We start from the raw sequence: 21,824 nt of genomic DNA on the forward strand, positions 1-21,824 counted from the left end.
GTGGACTATGTCCGCAGACCACCCAAATCACACTCCCTACCATGCTAGCTACTAATGTAATTTCTGTTCATATGTGAACAGGTGTGATTGAGAAATCTCAGAGCCGCAGTATTTGATATGCATCGTTTTAACCGTTACATTGTACAGTAGGTTACTAGTCAAATTTTCCGGCAGACAACGTCGCACTGACATTTCTATACTGTGTATTGAAATACTGGCAAAAAAGACTACTTTTCATGACAATAAATAAAATGTTTGCGCAAAACCTTTCCAAAGCATAACGTTGCTAACACTTGTCAAATCTGGTTTTGTTCAATGTTCTTATTCCGAGTTTACCATTTTATACCCTTATACCCTTATAAGACTGTATCCATAATTCATTTTTTAAAATCAAATAAGTATTTCGGCGTCTCGAGAATCGTCCACTTCATATAATATCCGCGCTAGTAGCACAGCCGCGTGCAGTCTTTTGGAATTCGCAGTCCGGCTGAATGTGAAAGAAGCGCGACGCTGTTCCACGCAACAATGGCTCGACACACACGATGAATTCCTCTGACTGCATGAGAAGCACCCTGTTTGGAGGCTTGAATAACAAACGGGCCACACAAGGCAGCCTAGAACAGATCTGATTCCCCCTCGCCTGGCTTCTCCGCGGGACCTGGCTTGCCATGCTCTTGTCATTCCTCATGTTACAGAACATCAATCATACAGCAGAGACTGTGCCCTTGCGCTACCCGAGTCTGATTTACAAACATTAGCAGGGAATACAATTACACAGTCCTTGCCTGAATACCGCTCGTAATGCGGCTAGAGAGAGAGAAAGGGGAAGTGAGAAGACAAAAACGATTGCGTTTCGCAAGGTGCAATAAAACGATTGCCAAATATATAATTTTATTGTCTGGTGATAATGAAGTACACTTACTTACGTTTCAGTTTTTTGTAAACACACGAAACTGATTTCATAACGGTTTCGTTTGAATAAGCGTAGTGTGTATGCACATTCCGTTGAAAACCTAAAACTTCATGCAGCCAAACAAGTAAATAAATATCATTTACTTTTAAGCACGCCAATTAGGCTTCCCGTAAAGCTTATTAACAACTTGTACAAAATCAATGCAATATCACCAACTGATGTCAAACTTTTTATGAGCATGAAGCCAAATGCAGACGTAAATTTGAAGACACATATTAGGCTACAGCATAGCTGGCTGGCAAGACCGATTTTCTATGTATAGACAAATAATAATTGTTTAATTTTAAACTGAATTTAAATATCACGGAGAAACATAGTTTCATTTTTAAAACGTAACTCAAAAGGTCACATTTGGCACTGCCCTGATGATTGCCTCGCATTATTAAATATATACTGATGATAAACACCTCGTTGATTTGCTTACATTCAGCTTAACACAAGTAGCCTACTGTAAGGCTTTGCAACAAACAACAACAAACAAAAATATATCGCACAAAAACTTTCCATAACTCCAGAATTAATCTGAATCAAATACAAAGTCATTAGCAATAATGATTATAATAATATATTTGGTTACTGAATACCGAACAAATAAATGAAGAAAAAACATCGCAGCGCAGATTCGAATGTAAATAGTCACGCACAATTATCGTTTCAAAATATTTTAGCTTGAGGAAAAAGTAAAGTCCACCGAGCAAGATTCGGGAAAGCATTAAAAGTTTCAATTCTCTTGCAAACCACTAATCGGCAGCGAAAAGATGACCCGCAAATTGTATTAAAATAAACAAATCACCGCGCTGATCCCAGCAGTGAACGCGGAGCATAGAGAGCCAGTGCTGCTCTATGGTCGCTCCACCGCTGATCAATGATTGAACTGAACAAAGGCAGAAGAGGATCAATTTCTAATATCTATCAATGCTACACGGCTGATTTTATTCCCCAAAACTCTCCAAAAGCACATTTCGTTTCGTTTTTCGGTGGAGCATCTTCTAAATTTTCATATTCTCCTGAAAGGTAAAAGATAGCACTAACCTGAAGCCGCCGTAGATCAAATTTCTTCCAATATTGAAACATCGATCCCACATCGGCGGCCATCTTGGGGGATATTGAAGAGAATTTTTTTCGCACCGGCTACACTAAATATATGGGCTGGATTCCCCTCGTTAAACAGCGTTGGCGATCACTTGCTCCACACAAAAGAAAAGCTTATCAAAACAAGAAAGTCCACAAAACTAGACGAAGAGGCGTTGGGAAAATAGCAGTCTTTCCCGGCGGAGGGTTGTGTATTTTAAAAGAAGTACAAGATTATCTCTGCATTTGTGCAGTCCTGAGGATTTATGCACTGTGCAATTGCACTTGATTTTGGTTTGGTAAAGTTATCAATACTGACGTAACGTGATGATCAATACCGTCTGGAAATGAGAAAGGGAGAACAATAAACAATATAACAAAGATTTGTGAATTATACGTATATATAGGCCTATATAGACTATACGTACATATTAGAGACTGTGAAATTTCGAATGGATAGGCTACCAGTAAAAATCTACAGACGCGGGTAGATACCTGTACATAACATTATTTGATAGCCAATTTACCCTGCATGTTAACAATGTAACACTGAAGTGGGCTACAAGCAGTGGAATATTCACAACAATGTACGTTTGCATGACAACATATGCCCAGCCTACCTGGGTTGTGTGGTTGTTGTCATCATCTAAGTGTCATTTTTTTGGAAGAAGCGTCTGTGCATATATTAATTTGTAAACATTCTGAAGACGGAGTGAGTCTGTAGGTTTACCTTGGTTTGTTTTTAGAGCCATGCCTGAAAACATCTTGCAATTCTGCCCGCTTCAACTGAATTCGCCATTACAGAATTGAAACTTGTCCGAACCATAAACAGGTGCAGAAGTTCACGTCTACAATTTACTCTAGGTTACCCCCAGTCATAAACCAAAATAATGTAAAAATATTAACTAAATAAATCAGTTAACTAAATAAAACCTGCTGCTAGTAATCATATATTTGTAAAACAATAATATGTGTACACCCGACAATGGTGTACCAATAACAACAACAGCAGCTTTATAAGCAAATATTTTAGCTTGCATGAAGTTGTTCTCACAATTAAGAAGATGAGGTCTGGACCAAACGAGTTCATTTTGCTTATCTTCCAATCGTTTGTTACTGGTTCTTCATCTTATAACCTACTCCCACACACGTTCCTTGGACACACTGTCAGCACATTGCGCATACATGAAAATAATGTCAACTAAGTAAACTATTTTTAATGGAACTGTACCTAAACATTACGCACATGGAAAAACACTACAGAATGGTACTCGGGTAAATGTTCCTTTTCCAATAGTAGGTAGAGCCTGAACATTTATATGATTGGGACATTATGAGCCCATCATAGACATTCTGGTTTATTGCATAATTAATGTATTTCCCCTTCCTGTGGTTCCACATGGACCCTGTCAATCCCATCTCGTTCTCCCCTACTAGAACCCTTTCCCTTTCTCTTCGTGTCAATGCTGCAATTTACTTTGTTTTACTGCAACAAACGCGCGCTTTTAATTTTGTCACGTATCACCCCAATTTTCAATTAATTGTATTCAATAGAGAACATTCACCCTTTCTTTGAGATCGTGAAACAAAATCGCTTGAAGTGCTGTACAATTCTTCCAAGTATTTTGCGCCACCTTGTGCCCTTTTAATTTATTACAGCAAGCAATAGTGAATAATCTCACTGTACAGGAAATTAAAGGCAATTGGAATTGAATTTTAATTCTAATCGTTAATTAATGTGTCAGTGTCAGATACTTGAAGGCTTCTCAGCGAAAGAACATTCTAATTAAGTTCTGCCTCACCTAACCTGCCCAAACTTCTAGCCAATCCCGCGTTCTATAACTCTTTCCTTTCCTAACCTTCTCAGACACCACTTAACTCTGCCCTTAAGCATTTGAAATAATTGAATTGTACTTTCGAATGTATGTATCATTGTAAACTATTTTGCAGGGCAGTTTTTCATAGATATATGTGTCTTAATTATGAGCTATTCCTTCTGTATTCATGTGCATTATACAGTGCATGAAAAAATATTTCCCTCCTTCCTGATTTCCTCTATTATTGCATATTTGTCATACTGAATGGTTTCAGATCTTTTTTTTTTTTATTTAAGATTTGACAACGCGAACATGAGTAAAGACAAAACACATTTTTTATATTATTTCATTTTTTAATGAAATCAATTAATCAGACACACTTCTGAAAAATCTATTGTCCCCTTAATTACTCAATCAACCAATTAACCGAATTTAATTGATAATTAGATTGTTGAAATATATCAGTATATCAGTTCCAAACCCTTGACAAAGGCTCTGGGACTGTACTGAACTACAGTGAGAGTCATTTTATCCAAATGGATTTGGAGCAGTGGTGAATCTTCCCAGGAGTGACCAACATGCAAAAATGTATCCAAGGGCGCTGCAACAATTAATCTAGGAAGTCACCAAAGAAGAACATCCAAATAACTGCAGGACTCTCTGGCATCAGCGAAGGTCAGAGTTCATGACTCTACAATAAGAAGAAGGCTGGGCAAAAATGGAATTTATGGGAGAGTAGCAAAATGACTGGTCGACTTGCAATTTTTGAAGGAAGCATGAATTCTGATCTATACATGAAAGTTATTAAGTAGAATGAGCAAGATGAAGTTGAAGCATAATTGGGCTAAGCAGCAAGAATGGTCCAAAAGAGTGGCCCAGTCAAATTCCTGACTTGAACCCAATGGAGATGCTGTGTCAGTACCTGAGATGAGCAGTTAATCCTGGAAAACCTACCAATTTAACGGAATTAAAGCAGTTCTGCAAAGAAGAGTGGGCTAAAACTCAGTCACAGCAATATAAAAGACTGATATCAAATTCTAGGAATAATTTGGTTGCAGTTATTGTTGCAAAAGGTGGTGCAACAAGTTAGGGGTAATTACCTTTGTACATACCTAATATGGGTGTTTAGCTTTTTCATTTAATAAACTGAATACTTTTAAAAGGCATTATATGTTTACTCAGGTTCACTTTGTCTAATATTACATTTTGTCTAAAAATCTGAAACAATTCAGTGTGCCAGATATGCAACAATAGAGGAAATCAGGAAGGATAGGGGACAAATACTTTTTCACGGCACGGTCAATGATGAATATTACAGAGACTGGGGAGTCAATGATGAATATTACAGAGACTGGGGTTTCAACAGTTTTTTTCAATAAATTAGCTTTCAGAGATGTAATATCAACAACTGGCAAGACACCACTGAAGAATATAATATACAGTATAATAACAACAACAGACAAACCATTTCTCTTCTTGCAGGAAAACACACGTTAAAGCTTAAATCAAAGCAATCTTTAGGCAAAATTATTGATATTTTCTTGATATGCAGAAACACCCGAGGGGGATATAAAAGGTGGTTATTAAAAGTTTCAGTTTTATTACTTTTTATTTGTTGCTTAGGGGAGAGAATAAAATGTGGGAGTTATATAAGTGTAATGACATTTCTTATTTGCCGATGATTCATTGGGAATTTGAAATCAGACATAGTTTTATGTTGATAGTGCTGTTTCAATATACACATTTACAGTGAAGCAGTACTTTATTCATTATTCAATGTCTATGCAAGAACTGCCTTCATCCCTCCAAGTCATAGGCTGAAACTACTGTGTGTGTCTGTGTGTGTGTGTACTTATATTGTGCCTATGGCTGTTAATACAGCAATGGTGTTGTTTGCAGTGTTGTGTGCCTGCTGCTAAGCTAAAATGTCCACACTGAGAAATGTGAAATTGAGGTCATTGGCACTGGGAGTGACCTGAGCGTCTCGTTCCAGGTCATTATGCTGGAGTCAGAAGTGCAACAGTGATAATGTATACAGCATGAGGTCAGGTTGTTGCTAACAGAAGGGGAGATTGCATTTAATGTAGTTTTGATTTGACAGATATCAAATCTCTTCTGGGGTTTTCAGTTCCGTGCTGCAGGACCACCCCAGGTGTGTGTATATATTACGATAACCACAAGGCTTGCTGTGATTTAGTCCATTCCTTACATTTACTGTTATTCACTTACACCCACTGAGCACTTTATTAGGAACATATGCTAAAGCTGGGTGGGGCCTCGCTTTCTCCCTGGCATGGATTCCACAAGATGTTGAAAACATTCCTTTGAGATTCTGTTCTATAGTGACACGATTACATCACACAATTTCTGTAGATTTGTCAGCTGCACATTCTTGCTGCAAATCTCCCATTCTACCACATCCCAAAGGTGTTCTACTGGATTCAGATCTGGTGACTGGGAAGGCCACTGAAGAACAATTAACTCATTGTCATGTTCATGAAACCAGTTTGAGACGACTTTTGCTTTATGGCATGACGCATTATTATTCTGGAAGTAGCCATTGGAAGATGGTTACATTGTGGCCATGAAGGGATGGGCATGGTCAGCAACTAAATTCAAATAGGCTGTGGCAAATTATTGATTGGTATTAACAGGCCCAACGTGTGCCAAGAAAACATTCCCCACACCATTACACCACCGCCACCAGCCTGGACACAAGTCAGGTTGGGTTCATGCTGTTGGTGCCAACTTCTGACCCTACCCTCTGTATGCCTCAGATTCATCAGACCAGGCTACGTTTTTCCAGTCTTCAACTGTCCAGTTTTGGTGAGGCTGTGTCTACTGCAGTCTCATCTTTCTGTTCTTGGCTGACAGAAGTATAACCTGGCATGGTCTTCTGCTGTTGTAGCAGACGTGGTGCACATTTAGAGAACTGTTTACAGAACGGAAAAGGCCCAAATGCAATTCCTATAGGAGTTCATCTGTGATAGTTTTTGAGTATGTGTGGGGGCAGGGCCTTGTGCTGCTGTCACATATGTGTGACGTGATAATTGGGCACAGCTGCATATCTCAAAATCCTTTTGTCTGCATATAAAAAACAGCAGCCTTCAACGGCTCTGCTTATTAAAAGGTGCAGAAGCAGCATTTGCCATTGTGTAAAAGCACTGTGAAAATGAATTTGAGAAAATGACTCAGTGCAAGCACAACATACAACCCATCCAGGTGTGATCCTGCGGGCTTAGGTCATCTTGTTGTTGTTGTTGTTGTGTACAGCCTTGCTCCATGAGGGTAACAGCATCATTTCAATATGTAATTAACATTTGTTGAAAGCTTACAAATCATCATTTCCAATCTCAATATACAATGTGTATGTTGTGTGTATGTTTTGTTTCAAAATGCACAAAATCAGAATTATTGGTGTTTTGCATTTGTATTTGTTTGTATGTGAGAAAAATAAGCATGTCGCAGACTTCCTGATTTAATGAACTTTTTAAAACATCAGGTTGGAACAAGATATCTTTCAGAAACACAATTTGAAACCAGCCATGAAAATGTTCATGGAGCATATCATGTAACAGTTGCACAAAAGAAAATTAATTTGGGAAATTTTCTGCATTAATGGCTTCAGCCTTTTCCTGCTGCTGTGCCTGCATTGATTCACAGTCTTAAACCGCATTCCACTTCACTCTCGGGCTCCTAATGCTTGGGAATCATGACCCGATGCCTCCTTCCTGGAATATTTTGAAATGATTGTTTCCCTGCTGGATTCTGGGGTATTGACTAGTTCTCCGAGAACTGAAATCCAATAAGCTTGACATATTAAATGTGCATTTTGAGCTCCACCCAGTGGCCATTAAGGAGATAAATTGGTACAGCCCGCAGATCTCGCAGGCTGCAGGTCCTTCTCGGGCCTGAGAGCAGCTGTTAGTCACTGCTGCTGCAGCCCTGCAGGTCATTCCCTAAGGCACAGCCTCATATTGCTGCTTTACCGTAAGATTCATGAGCACCACCTTAAGAGCTATTTTGTGTTTTTTGTTCATGGAATTAATTAAAAACCGCATCATCCGCAGATCTGCAAGCATGACAGTACATGTCACAGAAAAATTATATAAAACTGATTTGTAATTGATTGATTGAAATTGAGGTCAACACTTTTTTTTTCTTTCCATTGCAAGTTATGGGGTAGGAGTATAGCCAGTGGAGGGTTGGTTTGTTGTTTTTTATTCATCTTTCAGAATTGGCAGTTGCCTTTTCTACTCTTTTTAACATATATTTGTTCAAATATGTCTGTTGTCTGTCATGCCAGTGCAGCATCGACCCATCAGAATCTGATTATAGGTAATAAGATGTGAAGAAGAGATGAAGAAAGAGGGAAACAGGGAGAGAAAGACGAGGGGAAGGAGAGGCTCGACTCCCCCTGCAGCAGTGTTACCAGCGACATCTGTATCCACTGTCCAATCACTGTCCAAGCATCTCCTCTGAGGACTTCACTATCCAGTACCTGATTTGTGGAGAGCTGTCACTGATGTCCTCAAATGCTCCACTCACACCCAGGCTTAATTTTGTTTGCAAACAAAGTGCACTTTTTAAAAGTACAATCCAGCCAACATGGGGCAACAAGGAAAAACTATGTATATAAATAATAATAAAAAGAATCTAATCTTACAAGGTCGTTTGGTGTGATTTTTCTTATTTATAGCCATTTATTTGTTGCCTGTGATTGTGTTGTATTTTTAAAGTTCATTTTAACAGCTGAAGTGACATAAATTACAGTGAATAGAGTAGTCTGAGGAGCTGCAGCTGAGGGCTCTTCGTTTAAGCGTGTACAGTACGTGTGTATATATAGCCATGTGAATCACCTCCTCTCGCTTTCTCCCCCACTGCTCTGACAATGCCTTTATCACACACACACAAACGCATGCAAAACAACAGCTGGCATTTTGGTCTGAAACTCAGAATAACCCAAAGTAGCAAGACAGATGATACTGTAGAGGGGAAATGAAGGTCACTCTTCGGTCCAGGAGAAGAAGGGGCTCACTCCTCACCACAGTCTGTGGCTGTATGCACTTGTCATCACTTGGAGTTGAGATATTAACTTTTTAAGAGTAACTTGAGTTGCTTGAGTTGCTTGAGTTGCTTGATTACAAAATGAAATGCTGTTGACCATATTCTCATTTAATTAAATGTCTATAAATCTGTAGCCAGATTGCGGTCTCAATGATTCTGGATGTGCATATTCAGCCATTTGGGGTATTTACTGCACTCCTTCCTGCACATTTGGGACTCGTTTTTATGTTGACAGGCCAGCCAGGTGTGTGCTTTTCACAGTTGGATTCCAAAGAACGAGCAAGATACACTTCACTGGTGACTGATGTCTTATCTCAGGGCCTAATGGGTTGGTATAGAGTGCTGAATTAGCACTATATACCCAAGACCCTCAAAACATTTAGATGTATGCTTCTTATAAAACTTCACCTTGGCATCTTCAAGAGCTCAAACACGTAATGATTTACAAGCATAATGAATTACAAGCAGGAACCCAGGAGGTGACACAGAAGGGTAGCCATTTAATTTGAGTAAATATACAGCTCCTCAAATAGGTAATGCATAAAGACATAAGCAATGCAAGTCACGTCTATCTTAAAATAGCTTACATGCCATTATTAATGTACTGCCAACCTAATTAATGGCATAATGGATGAAACTCAAGTCTGTGACTTTGGGCATAGAAGGAGGCTTTTTTCCACCGGTGAGAAGTGGCTTTTAGCAACTACCACACAGTAGAATTGTATAACATTTCACTTATAATAAGGGCCTATGATCCTATACCAGCAGACATATTGGTTCTTAGGATAAAAATTGTAAGAGGGCTGGTGGATGCCTGACTAGCAATGCCAAGTGATGCTCTTTTCACATTCAAATTTAGAGTATTAAGAAGAGATAGGATAATGAAAAAAGGACACAAAGCAACACAGGCTGCCAAGGGTACTATTGCTGTTTAATAAAAAGTAGGAGACAACACATCCACATCGGTAATAGATCATATTAATCTTTGAATGGGTTTTGTATCTTTTTCTTGGTATCATTGTCCATTTCACCAGTCGTTTTAAACATTATACATAAAGCTAACAAACTCTCAGATTCTATGTAAAGTCATACTTCTGGTCACTTGACATTTAAATCACCTGGGTGGTCAGGTACATTTGTTGTGTACAATACATACCCGATACATACAATACACATGGTGCAAAGATGAATGAATGAGCAGAGCACCTGGTCAGCATTTACCCTGGGTAATGCCCATAGCCTGAGCACTGCGGCTGTGTGGGCATTGCAGCTGTATCTAGCTAAGGACATGCTCAGTGGGTGGAGGGTTAGTTTTATGATTGGGGGTTTATTTTCTGAGAAAATTCTATAATATGACAGCTTAGTTGGACATAAAAAGCATTTATAGATCTATCTGGACAGTGTGTCCACATTGTTAGGAATTTTACTAGTTTTGAAAGCAATATCTCTGTATTAGGAACAGTATTTTTTGTTGGTGCTGTATACATGTTGCTGTACATTTACAATATGTTTGTGTGACTTTTTTAAGGCTGATGAAATATTGCAGTAATCATTCTTTACTATAATCAAAAATACAGTAATGTTCCTTTAGCGTAAAAAATGTAGCGATACACTCCTGAGGCTGCCTAATGGTGAGTTCATCTTTAATGCAGTGGTTAGTGCAGCCGCCTCTGCCCCAGGAGACCTGAGATTGAGCCATGCCAGATTCCTGCTGTACCATTGGTGTCAGAGTAGCACACAAGCATGCTCTGTGGAAGGCAGGAAGTAGTGTAGCATTGCAATCTGCCCGAGTGGCAGCCTAACCGCTAAAGGTAAATTCATGAGTTCATCTGGCCCTGGAGGCCAGAGTTCGAACCTACACTAACTTTGTTGATAAATTAATTATATTAATTAATGTTGAAAACATTTAGAGCTTCAGATAGTTTTAAGTCACTGAATGTTAAATAATGACTGCTAGGAAAATGACTGATAATTTCTGATGAACAGCTAGCAGCTGTCAGTGATGCCTTAAAGAGATGGACTCTATCATACGCAACAGCCTTTGTCTCATGTAACCCCAGTTGGTCCATTGTGATACCCTAAAAGGACTCCCATCCATTGTTGCCTCAGTGGGGCTGGATGAGGGGTAGGGGAGTACATTTGGAGGAACCAGCAAGTGATGCTGTCAATCAGAACTTCCAGCATTCCCAAGTGGGAGGGACTGAAGACAAAGCCAGATTTCTGGGGAAACAACAAAGTGTATGGCTCCTCTGGCCCTCAGCCCCTGCAATGTGTCACCATGCTACTCGTGTTATTCTAAACCACTGTTATTCTGGAGCGTTGACAGCGGACCAAAGGGGCAGGACAAGATGGGGGCCCTACCTGCCTCACTGCCTATAGAAGGCCTGGTTTATTTATATAACCTGGCCCCAGGGAGGGAAGCACACAATGGGAGTGGGAGGGGGGGGCACATATAATATACCCTGGATGCCCCCATTGCCCAACATCGAGAATCCCTTTTTTTTGTCCTGCACACCTCCAGCATCAGCCATGGTGAGTGTCCTCGTTCACTGCTCCAAGCCCAGCACTGTGCCTACACCCAGCAGAGCATAAGGAGGCCCAGCTGTGGTGCTATGACCCTGGGGGTCAGACGATGCATCTAGGGGAACGAGACGCTGGAGGCTGGGGGAATGTGAGGGTTGGGGTGGGCGCTGTGGGGGAGCCTCAGGAGAAGGGGGTGCTGTGGAGACTGCTCTTGGGCGTTGTGGGGGAGCCTCAGGAGAAGGGGGTGCTGTGGAGACTGCTCTTTGTTGGATCAGGATTTTGAGGATGGGAATCAATGCCTCTTCTATTTTCAATAGCCAATAGCTGCCTGATTTGAAACTGATGTTTCAGAGCAGTATTTTGTAGCAAAATGTTATGTGTTGTCTGACTTACAGCATCCATTATTTCTCATTGTGCTAATGGTATTAGGACTCATCTGGCATGAATACAGCTAGTATTAGCTTTGACAAAGGGAGAGCCATTGTTTGTAGGCAGGAAAGAGATAATGTGAATGGTGAGATAGAACAGAGATGTTCTGTGGCTTTTTTTTGATGTGATACCTGAAAATGGTTTCATCAAAACCTGGGGTAGGGATGGGGGGGTGTGAGGATTTTCAGCAGCCACTGTAGAATAAAGTGACAGTGGAAGTACATATTTGTTCATCAAGGATCAAATTTCCTAAATGTATCCTGAAAGTACAATAATGTCCTCTTGGGTACAAATTCGTTTGTTTTCCAATCAAAAATGGTAGAAATTACTTATATATTGCTGGTTAGGGGTAAGATTTTATGTACCTATAGGGTACCGCCTCAGTGACAAGCATTTGCACATTCTTAGACACTTTCTGCACCTGTGTGTAGTATAGAAATTTGATGTTGAGTACTGTAGATGGGAAGAGAGCGGAGCGTGAATCAGAAACACATATTGAATTCTCTCCATTAGAACTGTGGGGTGTCACGGTGTGGATATCTGATTGTGGGTGTGAGTCAGCAGAGATGTGAAAACAGATAAATCTGCCTAATGAACCAAAACAGGCATGGATGCGTACAGCTAGCATGAGTACAGCTAGTACATTCACCCCCTTCTAATAATAAAAAGGGGCTTACAGTGGGCAATCCCACTCCACAATCAGATCTGGGGAAAAATGTCATGCAGCACAATGACCTTTATTCTTAACGCACAACTGCTGTGAGCTAATCCACAGTGAGCGCGAGAACGCAGCTGTCTGGAGCCGGGCGCTTCTGCGGAATGTGATGTCACTGGATGATGTTTTCTCGCCTTGCCCTCCGTCTGCAGCGTAAATAGCTTGGCTTAATCCCCTGCCTTCGCTAGATTTCCACTTGAATATGTTAGAGCGTGGAGCCGCTTGTCACCGCCCAGCCTGGACACGTAATCCCCTCTATCTGACGAAGAGCCTCCGAGAGCACAGTGCACAAACGAGTGCTTTGGCATCTTCAGGCTAATTATAGCATTGCATCTCAAACACAGTGACAACCAAGCATTAATCTCAATGCATTATTCCCACATTAAATAGTTAGCTCTTTTATCTTTTTATGTTGGGAAGCATCACAGTGAGTGAATAACTGTGCTCACAAAAATATGACAGCTTCATTTACTGGTGTGGAAAAAGCCTTTTGTGTGGCTAGTGGCATGCCCTGGAATCAGCACAACATCGTCATCTGGACACTGTGGTTTGTTGTGACTGCTAGGATAGCAGTTGTCGTATGGTACCAGAGCTATCTCAAGATGAAAAACCCTCATGAGAGAAAGGTGGTGCTAATGTGTCATGCAGCGAAGAAGTGCCAGGAGGGCTTTGACCATGGTTAATCAAACTCTCAGCACTTAAAAGTGTTGAGCAGAGGATTAGCAATGCATAAAAATATAATACTTACATATCTTCTTTGCACACTAAATTTGAGTTAAAGACAGGAAGGTATTCTGATCTTCATGAGGAGTAAACTAAGGAGAAAAACTAGGAAAATTACAGGTGCTTGTCTGGTGGTGCCAGACAAGGTAGATTACAGCTGCAATCACCACCTTTCAGCAAAGTGAAAACTTCAGCAGGGCTGTTCAGACTAGGACTCATCTGATTCTGGGGTGGGTGTATAGAGTTGCTGGACTGGGAGGATACCATGTGATGACCAGGCAGTCTGTTTTCTCACACAGGCACCCAAAAAGGCAAAGAAAAGATCAGAGGGAGCCAACTCCAACGTCTTCTCCATGTTTGAGCAAGCCCAAATCCAGGAGTTTAAAGAGGTCAGTGTCAGTCTGCCTGTAAGCCCTCTGTACAAAACAACTGTCCATTAAAGCAAGGGTCTGTCTGAATTTAACTTACATGAAATGCAATCTCCTGAATTCAACACATACTCAATCCAAATCATACTATACTTTCCAAAATAACTGCAATACCCAGAATCTTTAGGATTTCTGAGATGCGTTCCTTGTTCAGCAATATTGCTGTGCACATACCAGATTTGACTTGGGAACATCCCCCTGTGTGGTGGTGAACAGCACTGCCCTGAATAATGCAGCCTCTGTCAGCCACGGTTAGACCTGTGAGGACGAGGCGGGGACAGGCCAGGCTGTGCAGCACCTCTCAGAAACTCAAGTGGAAAATGTAAGGGGACAAACGTGTTTTTCATTGGCGGCGCTCCTGAGAATATCGAAGAATAAAAAAGTGGAATAACCATGATTGAGCTCTCCCTGGATCCATTGCTGCCTTATTCTTAATGACAGCCACACCTGTGCACAGGGCAGCTGCGATTTACTGCCTGGGTGAGAATGCCACTGACATTCCCAGGGACTAATTCCCATCGCTCGGCCATTAACAGCCCCTCTCTTTCCCACTGGCAGGCTTTCACAATCATGGATCAAAACAGAGACGGCTTCATTGACAAGAATGACCTGAGAGACACCTTTGCAGCGCTCGGTGAGTCCACTGCACACAGATGTCTGCAAGAGTAGGGGACACGAATAGCGTCCCATGGTACTCATCATCATGAACATCCCACAACCTCAGCTTGACTTTTGGTTCCATGTTCTGCTTGTGTGCACTGCAGGTCGTCTGAATGTCAAACAAGAGGAGCTTGATGAGATGTTGAAGGAGGCCCCTGGACCAATCAACTTCACTGTCTTTTTGACCATGTTTGGTGAAAAGCTAAAAGGTGGGCCAATGGAACAGTGTGGGGCTTTAGGACACAGTGGTTACATTGGTTAAATTGAAGAAAGTGGCTCTCAGGATGTTATAGATAAGTATACAAATGTATCACGTAGAACAACAAAAAAGTCTACATTATTCTGCACTCATTATGGGTATTGAGGCATTTTGTGCTCAGGTTGTATTGGAGGAGCAAGGTCATTCATTTCTAAGCAGGTTTCTTCAGTGGAATGAATTACATGACTATCTTCGATACACTCAAGCAGGTGAATCAATACAAACAGAGAAAATCTGGCCCATTCATCAGTGAAACATTGAGGTGAATATTTTGAAGGAAGGTTTCCAGAAATGTCCATCTTACTTGCAATGGCTAAGGAGCTGATACACATTATTTCACTGCTACACTACAGTTTTATCCTACTCCCTCCAGTGGAAGAGAAGCTTGGCATTTCTGTTCTTCTAGATACTACATACATTAAGAAAATGCCTATGTATGCCATGCAAGCTTGATTTCATTAAATGCCGTCGATGTCTCTCTCTGTAGGTGCCGACCCAGAGGAGACTATCCTCAATGCTTTTAAAGTCTTTGACCCCGAGGGCAAAGGGATCCTGAAGAAAGACTAGTGAGTGCCCACTTCACACTCCTCCCACCACCTTTCCCCATACAGGAAGTGGACAGTGAACATCCCTTCCTTAGACAGAAAGTGTAAAGAGAGTTTAGAGTTCAAGAAAGTAATTTGCTCATTCCTGCTGTATATAAATGAACCGTGAGCTTCAACTGAGTTTTGCATTTGTGTTTCATTTATACAGTGCTGTGAAAAGTCTTAGGCACTCTAGATCTGTTTAATATAAATTTGGTCATAGACCCACACAGACATGGGGAGAACATGCAAACTCCGCACAGAAAGGCTCTGGTTGGATTCAAACCCAGGACCTTCTTGCTGTGAGGCAGCAGTGCTATACACTGTCCCATCGTGCAGCCCATAAATTAACAAATGTAAGGGAGGAGCTGCGGTGTTGGAGAGCTTTTAGACAAGCAGTCTTCAGCGAGCATAAGCACAGAAGGAAGGCTTTGACCGACAGCAGGCAGCAGCTTGCATGCAGGAGGAAGTGCCAATGAGTAAGGGGAGGGCATTTAAATAGACCGCCCTGATATGTGAATGGACTGTGAGGGGTGAACATCACTAGTCAGCTGATTCAGCCAGAACGGCTTGACTCTCATGCCCTGCCAGAACTGTGGATGCTCTACACTCATTAGGTTGATCTGTATACCAGTTAATGCAAATATTTAATCAGCCAATCATGTGACAGCTACTAAATGCATAAAAGCGTGCAGATGTTGTCAAGAGGTTCAGCTGTTGTTCAGACCAAATGTCAGAATTGGGATAAAATGTGATCTAAGTGGCTTGACTGTGGAATGATTGGTGGTCCAGACAGGGTGGATTGAGTATCTTAAAAACTTAGGATTTTCATGCAGTCTCTAGAGTTTGCAGAGAATGGTGCAAAAAACCAAAAACATCCAGTGAGCAGCAGTTCTGCAGGCAGAACACATTGTTGATGAGAGACGTCAGAGGAGAATGGTCTGGAGCTGACAGGAAGGTGACAGTAAAGCAAATAACCACATATTACGACAGTGGTATGCAGAAGAGCATCTCTGAACACACAATGCATCATAACTCTAAGTGGATAGGCTACAGCATTTTGAGGTGGCACGGATGGTGCAGTGGGTAGCACTGCCGCCTCACAGCAAGGAGGTCCTGGGTTCGAATCCCCTCGGCCAGGGCAGGGCCTCAGCCAGGGCCTGTGTGTGGAGTTTGCATGTTTCCTCTGGGTACTCCGGTTTCCTCCCACAGTCCAAAGACATGCAGGTTAGGCTGATTGGAGAGTCTAAATTGCCTGTGGGTATGAGTGTGTGAGTGAATGGTGTGCGTGCCCTGCAATGGACTGGCGACCTGTTCAGGGTGTATTCCTGCCTTTTGCCCAATATATGCTGGGATAGGCTCCAGCCCCCTGCGACCCTGTTCAGGATAAGTGGGTTAGGATAATGAATGTTTGCATTTTGTTAAATGAAGTAACATATTAAGTAAGCATATTAAGTCACTTTTCTGATAAAAAGTTGATTGAGGCTGTCTGGGATTACCTGGATAGCCAGAAGTATGGATTAGTGGGTCAGTGGATATTTTGGTGACAATGGTGATAGCTTTTCCTTCCTCAAATAGGAAGTGTACAGAATGAACATTTCTTTCAGACTGAAAGTGAACAAATGTAATTTCCATTAAATGAATTGCTGTAAGCAACCCTCTCATTGCAGTGTTACCGAGATGCTGACGACCCAAGCAGACAGGTTCTCCACAGAAGAGGTGAGTTGAAACACATTCAGCCTACACACAATGTGTTGAAATTGTACCAGCACAGAATGATGAAACAAAATGATCTGAATACTTTCAGCCTCAAAATCAGATCAATCCCACAGCTGGGATTTTTAGCTAAAAATTCTATAAAGGGTCAGCTGAATCTGCATGCATTTGAAAACAAAAGAGATCTTGTTTTGGGTGTTCTCACAATATGTCATGCATAGCATTGCTTGATGTGTGTGGGGTAGAGTACAGACTTGCCTGACTTCCATTCAAACAATTTTATCAGATGGAGCAGATGTTTACAGCGTTCCCTCCAGATGTGGCTGGTAACCTCGACTACAAGAACCTGGTCTACATCATTACACACGGGGAAGAGAAGGACCAGGAGTAAAGTTTTGGCTTCCTGTTTGTATCTGTGCTGTAGCCCTCTTATCTCAGCCCTTTCCCATTTTGCTCTCCCCCAGTGACAGAAGAGAGTAGTTGTGTTATGGGTGGAACCACCATGAGCTGCCAATCACTGACTAACAAGGTCCAATTACAGAAAACTGTCATTGGTTCACCTCATTGAGTCATTGACAGCAAATTGCATGACCTCTCCTCAAATAAGTACCTCCTTTTTGTACAGACTTCAACCCAACTTCAACCTCTCTAAGCCTGGTTCCTTCAGAAGAGATGTCTGTGTTTCAAAACAATCTGTTGTTTAATTTAAGTGTTTCATGTTGTGTTTGTTATGGAATGCTTTATTCACATCTGGGAGTTAAAGACATAGGTATATTTCATAACGATAAATCAACAAATCAATAAATCTTCTACTCTTGCAGAATAAATCTTGTTCCTCTGGTCTTTCCCACATAATACTCACCCTCCATATCTACCACACAACATATCAGAAGAGGGAGAGGTTTGTGTGCGAGAGCAGTGGTTCCCAAACATTTTCAGCCTGTGGGCCTGCGATTCTCAGGGACCACAGATTGTAAAATCAACCACATCATACATGACTGTTGTAATTGTAATCTGTAACTGCTTGGGACAGGAGGCCATGTTGCTTGGGAACAGCGATTGGGAGCCATCGTGCATACATTTGCTAGTTTGAGTTTTGGCTGTTGTTTGACTTCACACTGACAAGAACCCCTGTGTGTGATACTGCAGCATGGTGTCAGTCAGATATTTTTAAAATTCTAATTTCATAGTTTAATATGATTCCCAATGCAAATGGTACCATGTAAATGAAATTCAGCCTTCCTTCATGAACATAAGTAGCACATAAACATGGCTGGTTTATGCTCTTGTGAATCAAAATTATTGTGTATTTTTCAGATTTTAACAGAATTTAACTGAAAAGGAATCATTTAAATTCAGAAATTCTCTTTGTAATTTTATGGGGGAAGAAAGAGGCTTCAGAACGTTAATTTTTCAAAATGATTTAATTGGTTAAATGCATCTTTATGCACCAGCAATTTTATGCACTGTGCTACTCTGCCAAGCTTTCAATCACAGCTTTTGTATCAGGTATGAATACAAAATATTATTTATTAAATTCTTGTATTTCTTATTTATTTATTTCTATTACTTCACAGATTAATACTAAAAATTAATTCTCAGTAGGGAGGGTGCCAGGACTCTTGAAGGTTATCACTTGCAGGTATGGGTGACTCTCTTATCATTGCACTGTATTGGAGGCAACCATCTGCTGAGCAAAAAACAATAATGCTCTTCTGCACATAATTAAAAACTGATCTGTTGGATTTTTAATCACCAGAAGGTAGTGGATATTAAGCATTTTGGACAGCATCAGTTTTTTGAGGATTAATTTTCCAAACATAAACTGATCTCCAGTGATGTTTTTACCAGTACACAAATGCAATGTAAAAATCTGAATCTGCGGAGACAAGAAAGCAGTAGTTTCCATGGCCCACAACAAAGGCTATTTTAAAATTGCACCATACCTAATGGAATACTTATTGCATGTGTGTGTGGCAAAAAATAGTAATGGACTGAATATAGTGCTTTTATCCAAAGCTCTTTACAATTGATGCCTTTCATTCACCCATACACACACACCAACGACGATATGCTTCTATGCAAGGTACCAATCAGCAGTTGTGGGTTAGGTGTCTTGCTTAGGGAAACTTCAACACACCCAGGGCAGGGGATCGAACTGGCAACCCTCCGACTGCCGGTCGACCACTCTTACCTCCTGAGCTTACGTCTACGTGGGAGGGTAGTGCTTGCAATTCTCTCAATAGCGTGCCACTATTCTTCTGCTCCTGCTGAATGATGAGGTGGACAAGTGTGGGGCAGGGGTACCAAAACCCCCCTCCCTCCTGATGAAAGACCAAGGTCACAGGGCACCTGCACTGTGGCATTGCTTGAGCCATTAGGACCATTCTCATGAGGCAAAGAGTCTGGATCAATGTGTCCTGGTCCAGACACCCAGTTCCAGGTCAACAGCAAAAGCATATCGACCTCAGTTTTGCCCACTATAGATTTAGAATGTTGGATTTCCTAACAACAACACAGACTCTAACTGGAAATCACAGAAATATCTCTCTGGATAGTTGTGGTCTTATTACATATGGCTTGCTTGCCAGGTATCTGAGAGAAGGTCAAGGTCTTATTTCACACAGGCAAATTTGATAAAGTGTTCAACAGATTAAAAGATAAATAATCATAAGCAATTTAGTGCCGCTGCATATTAGATGGATAACTGGCAACTGGTAGCATTCAATCAGTATGATATGAAATAAAATTGTAAAACTATGGCAAAAATATGAAAACCTTAAAAAATTAAATCTAGTTTTTAGCTCACAACATTCATGATGAACATACAGTAAATACCTCATCAGATGAGGTTGTAAAAGACAGAAAGAGACCTATTGGGAAATCCAGCAACTGGCAATGTAGAAATTGGAAATATGACTGGAAGTGCTATGGTCAGATGAGAAGAAGAGAGCAGTCCATAAACTCAAACCCAAGGATTTCAATGATCTTGAAGAGATCTGCGTGATTAAATGGATTTGGAAAATACCTCTAAATGTGTTCTCTAAATTTATCACAAAGTATAGGGAAAATACTCTTATGACTGTTATCTTTGCCAAGGGGGGTAACACAAAGTACTAAACCAGGGGAGCCAATTATTGTGAAACCTGTTTTTTGGGAAAATACATTTTTTATTTGAAAAGTGTAAGACATTGGTTGATTCTATTGAATTATTAATAAAGCACACTACTTTACAAATGTTGGAAAATAAAGTTTATGCAAACAGCCGTATTACTTTTTACAGTATTTATTGTGCATATTTATCCCAATAATTCTGGAGCTGACTGTAGTTATTGCCTAAGAGTGGTCCAGTCTTATGAAAGCATGAGGCAGAAAAAGTAAGAAAGTATCCATGGGCTATTTTTACCCCAAACCCCTCCCCAGATGATGTACATGAAATATAATATCTAATACCCCATTGTTCCATGTGCAGTATGGTGCCAATGGCCATTCCACTGCTCATTCCTTTGGTAAGACCTTGACACATGTTAAAACTTAGTAAGTAATCTTCAATGGGAAGGGGGTAGGGTTTCATCCCTGAATAAACTACCACTGTGTTGTTTTTCATTACTTGACACTTCATCCCTTCAATTCCTGTTGAAATTGTGCTAATGCCAGGTATGTACATTTCTGCACATCCTTGATAACAGATGAAATCACCAGTTGGAACTCCCAAAACCATATAAGAAACCTCCATAGAGAAAAGGATTAAATTTGTGGCTCTATTATATGTACATCATATTAAAATTCTTAGGGCAAAGGATGGCCTTCAACTCCTCTAGAAGAGCAGGAACAACAGATGTGTTAACCTACACTACATGGTGTTCCCATCTATAAAGTAGTATTTCGTCCAAAACAATGGCATGAAATATCTAAAAAAGGCTTCATGATTTAGCCAGTCAATAAAACACAGCATTGGTTACCACTCACAATTATGGACAACATTACATTCCAATTTGTGAGGTATATTAAGGGCTCTGGAAGGAGATTTGTGTGAAACTGTCATGAAACTGTCTGTTCATTATTTATAATAGTTCATGACTATTTCAATCCAACAAATTAGCCATCTTTGTCACAATATGCCATTTCTAACCCATCCATCATCCGAACCTGCTTATCCTGAACAGGGTCACAGGGGGGCTGGAGCCTATCCCAGCATACATTGGGCGAAAGGCAGGAATACACCCTGGACAGGTCGCCAGTCCATCGCAGGGCACACACTCCATTCACTCACACACTCACACACTCATACCTACGGGCAATTTAGACTCTCCAATCAGCCTAACCTGCATGTCTTTGGACTGTGGGAGGAAACCGGAGTACCCGGAGGAAACCCACGCAGACACGGGGAGAACATGCAAACTCCACACAGAGAGGCCCCGGCCGACGGGGATTCGAACCCAGGACCTCCTTGCTGTGAGGCGGCAGTGCTACCCACTGCACCATCCGTGCCGCCCTCCATTTCTAACCCCCGGAATTGAAATGACACTTGTCTTGGATTTTTAATGTGCATGATTTTACTTAACCTGTCTCCATTACTGTAGGTGCATGTTATGTCCAAACATATGGGACTTTTATTTAAATAATTACTCTCATGTTCAATGTTTTTTTATCAAGTAATCAAATTTATTCAGAAAACCAATAATTTTGGTACCCCTAACAATTATTGTATATAATCAAACAAAGTGAAATTGGAAATATAATTGTACTTAATTTAGTTAATCTAAAGGAATTATATTGTGTCATTCCATCACTTTTTCACTAGAGTAGAAAAACAAGCATGTTAAATCCCTTTATCATCCACCAGCATGGGAAAAGCC

The 21,824-nt window shown here is 40.8% G+C and overlaps 2 protein-coding genes across 4 annotated transcripts in view; one reads left to right on the plus strand and one right to left on the minus strand.

Moving 5' to 3' along the window:
• Window positions 1-2,068, minus strand: part of cux2b (cut-like homeobox 2b) — a 128,410-nt gene extending 126,342 nt beyond the window's left edge. Inside the window, exon 1 of the mRNA XM_061261701.1 lies at window positions 2,006-2,068. Within this exon, the coding sequence (XP_061117685.1) occupies window positions 2,006-2,068 (63 nt within the window). The remainder of the gene's footprint in view (window positions 1-2,005) is intronic.
• A 9,361-nt stretch (window positions 2,069-11,429) lies between these two features.
• On the plus strand, window positions 11,430-17,413 carry myl2b (myosin, light chain 2b, regulatory, cardiac, slow). Of its 3 annotated transcripts, XM_061260035.1 has the most exons (7): window positions 11,430-11,460; window positions 13,618-13,707; window positions 14,305-14,380; window positions 14,511-14,615; window positions 15,153-15,231; window positions 16,920-16,968; window positions 17,252-17,413. In XM_061260035.1, exons 1-7 carry the CDS (start codon window positions 11,458-11,460, stop codon window positions 17,354-17,356), a joined length of 507 nt encoding a protein of 168 aa, XP_061116019.1. In that variant the 5' UTR covers window positions 11,430-11,457; the 3' UTR covers window positions 17,357-17,413. The 3 variants fall into 3 exon arrangements, with proteins under 3 accessions (XP_061116019.1, XP_061116020.1, XP_061116021.1); XM_061260036.1 differs by lacking the exon at window positions 11,430-11,460 and having other exon boundaries at window positions 13,657-13,749; window positions 14,209-14,380; XM_061260037.1 differs by lacking the exons at window positions 11,430-11,460; window positions 14,305-14,380 and having other exon boundaries at window positions 13,657-13,733; window positions 14,503-14,615.
• The last annotated feature ends 4,411 nt before the right edge of the window (window positions 17,414-21,824 follow it).

The sequence above is a fragment of the Conger conger genome, chromosome 11 (genome assembly GCF_963514075.1).
Source record: "Conger conger chromosome 11, fConCon1.1, whole genome shotgun sequence".
Lineage (NCBI taxonomy): Eukaryota > Metazoa > Chordata > Actinopteri > Anguilliformes > Congridae > Conger > Conger conger.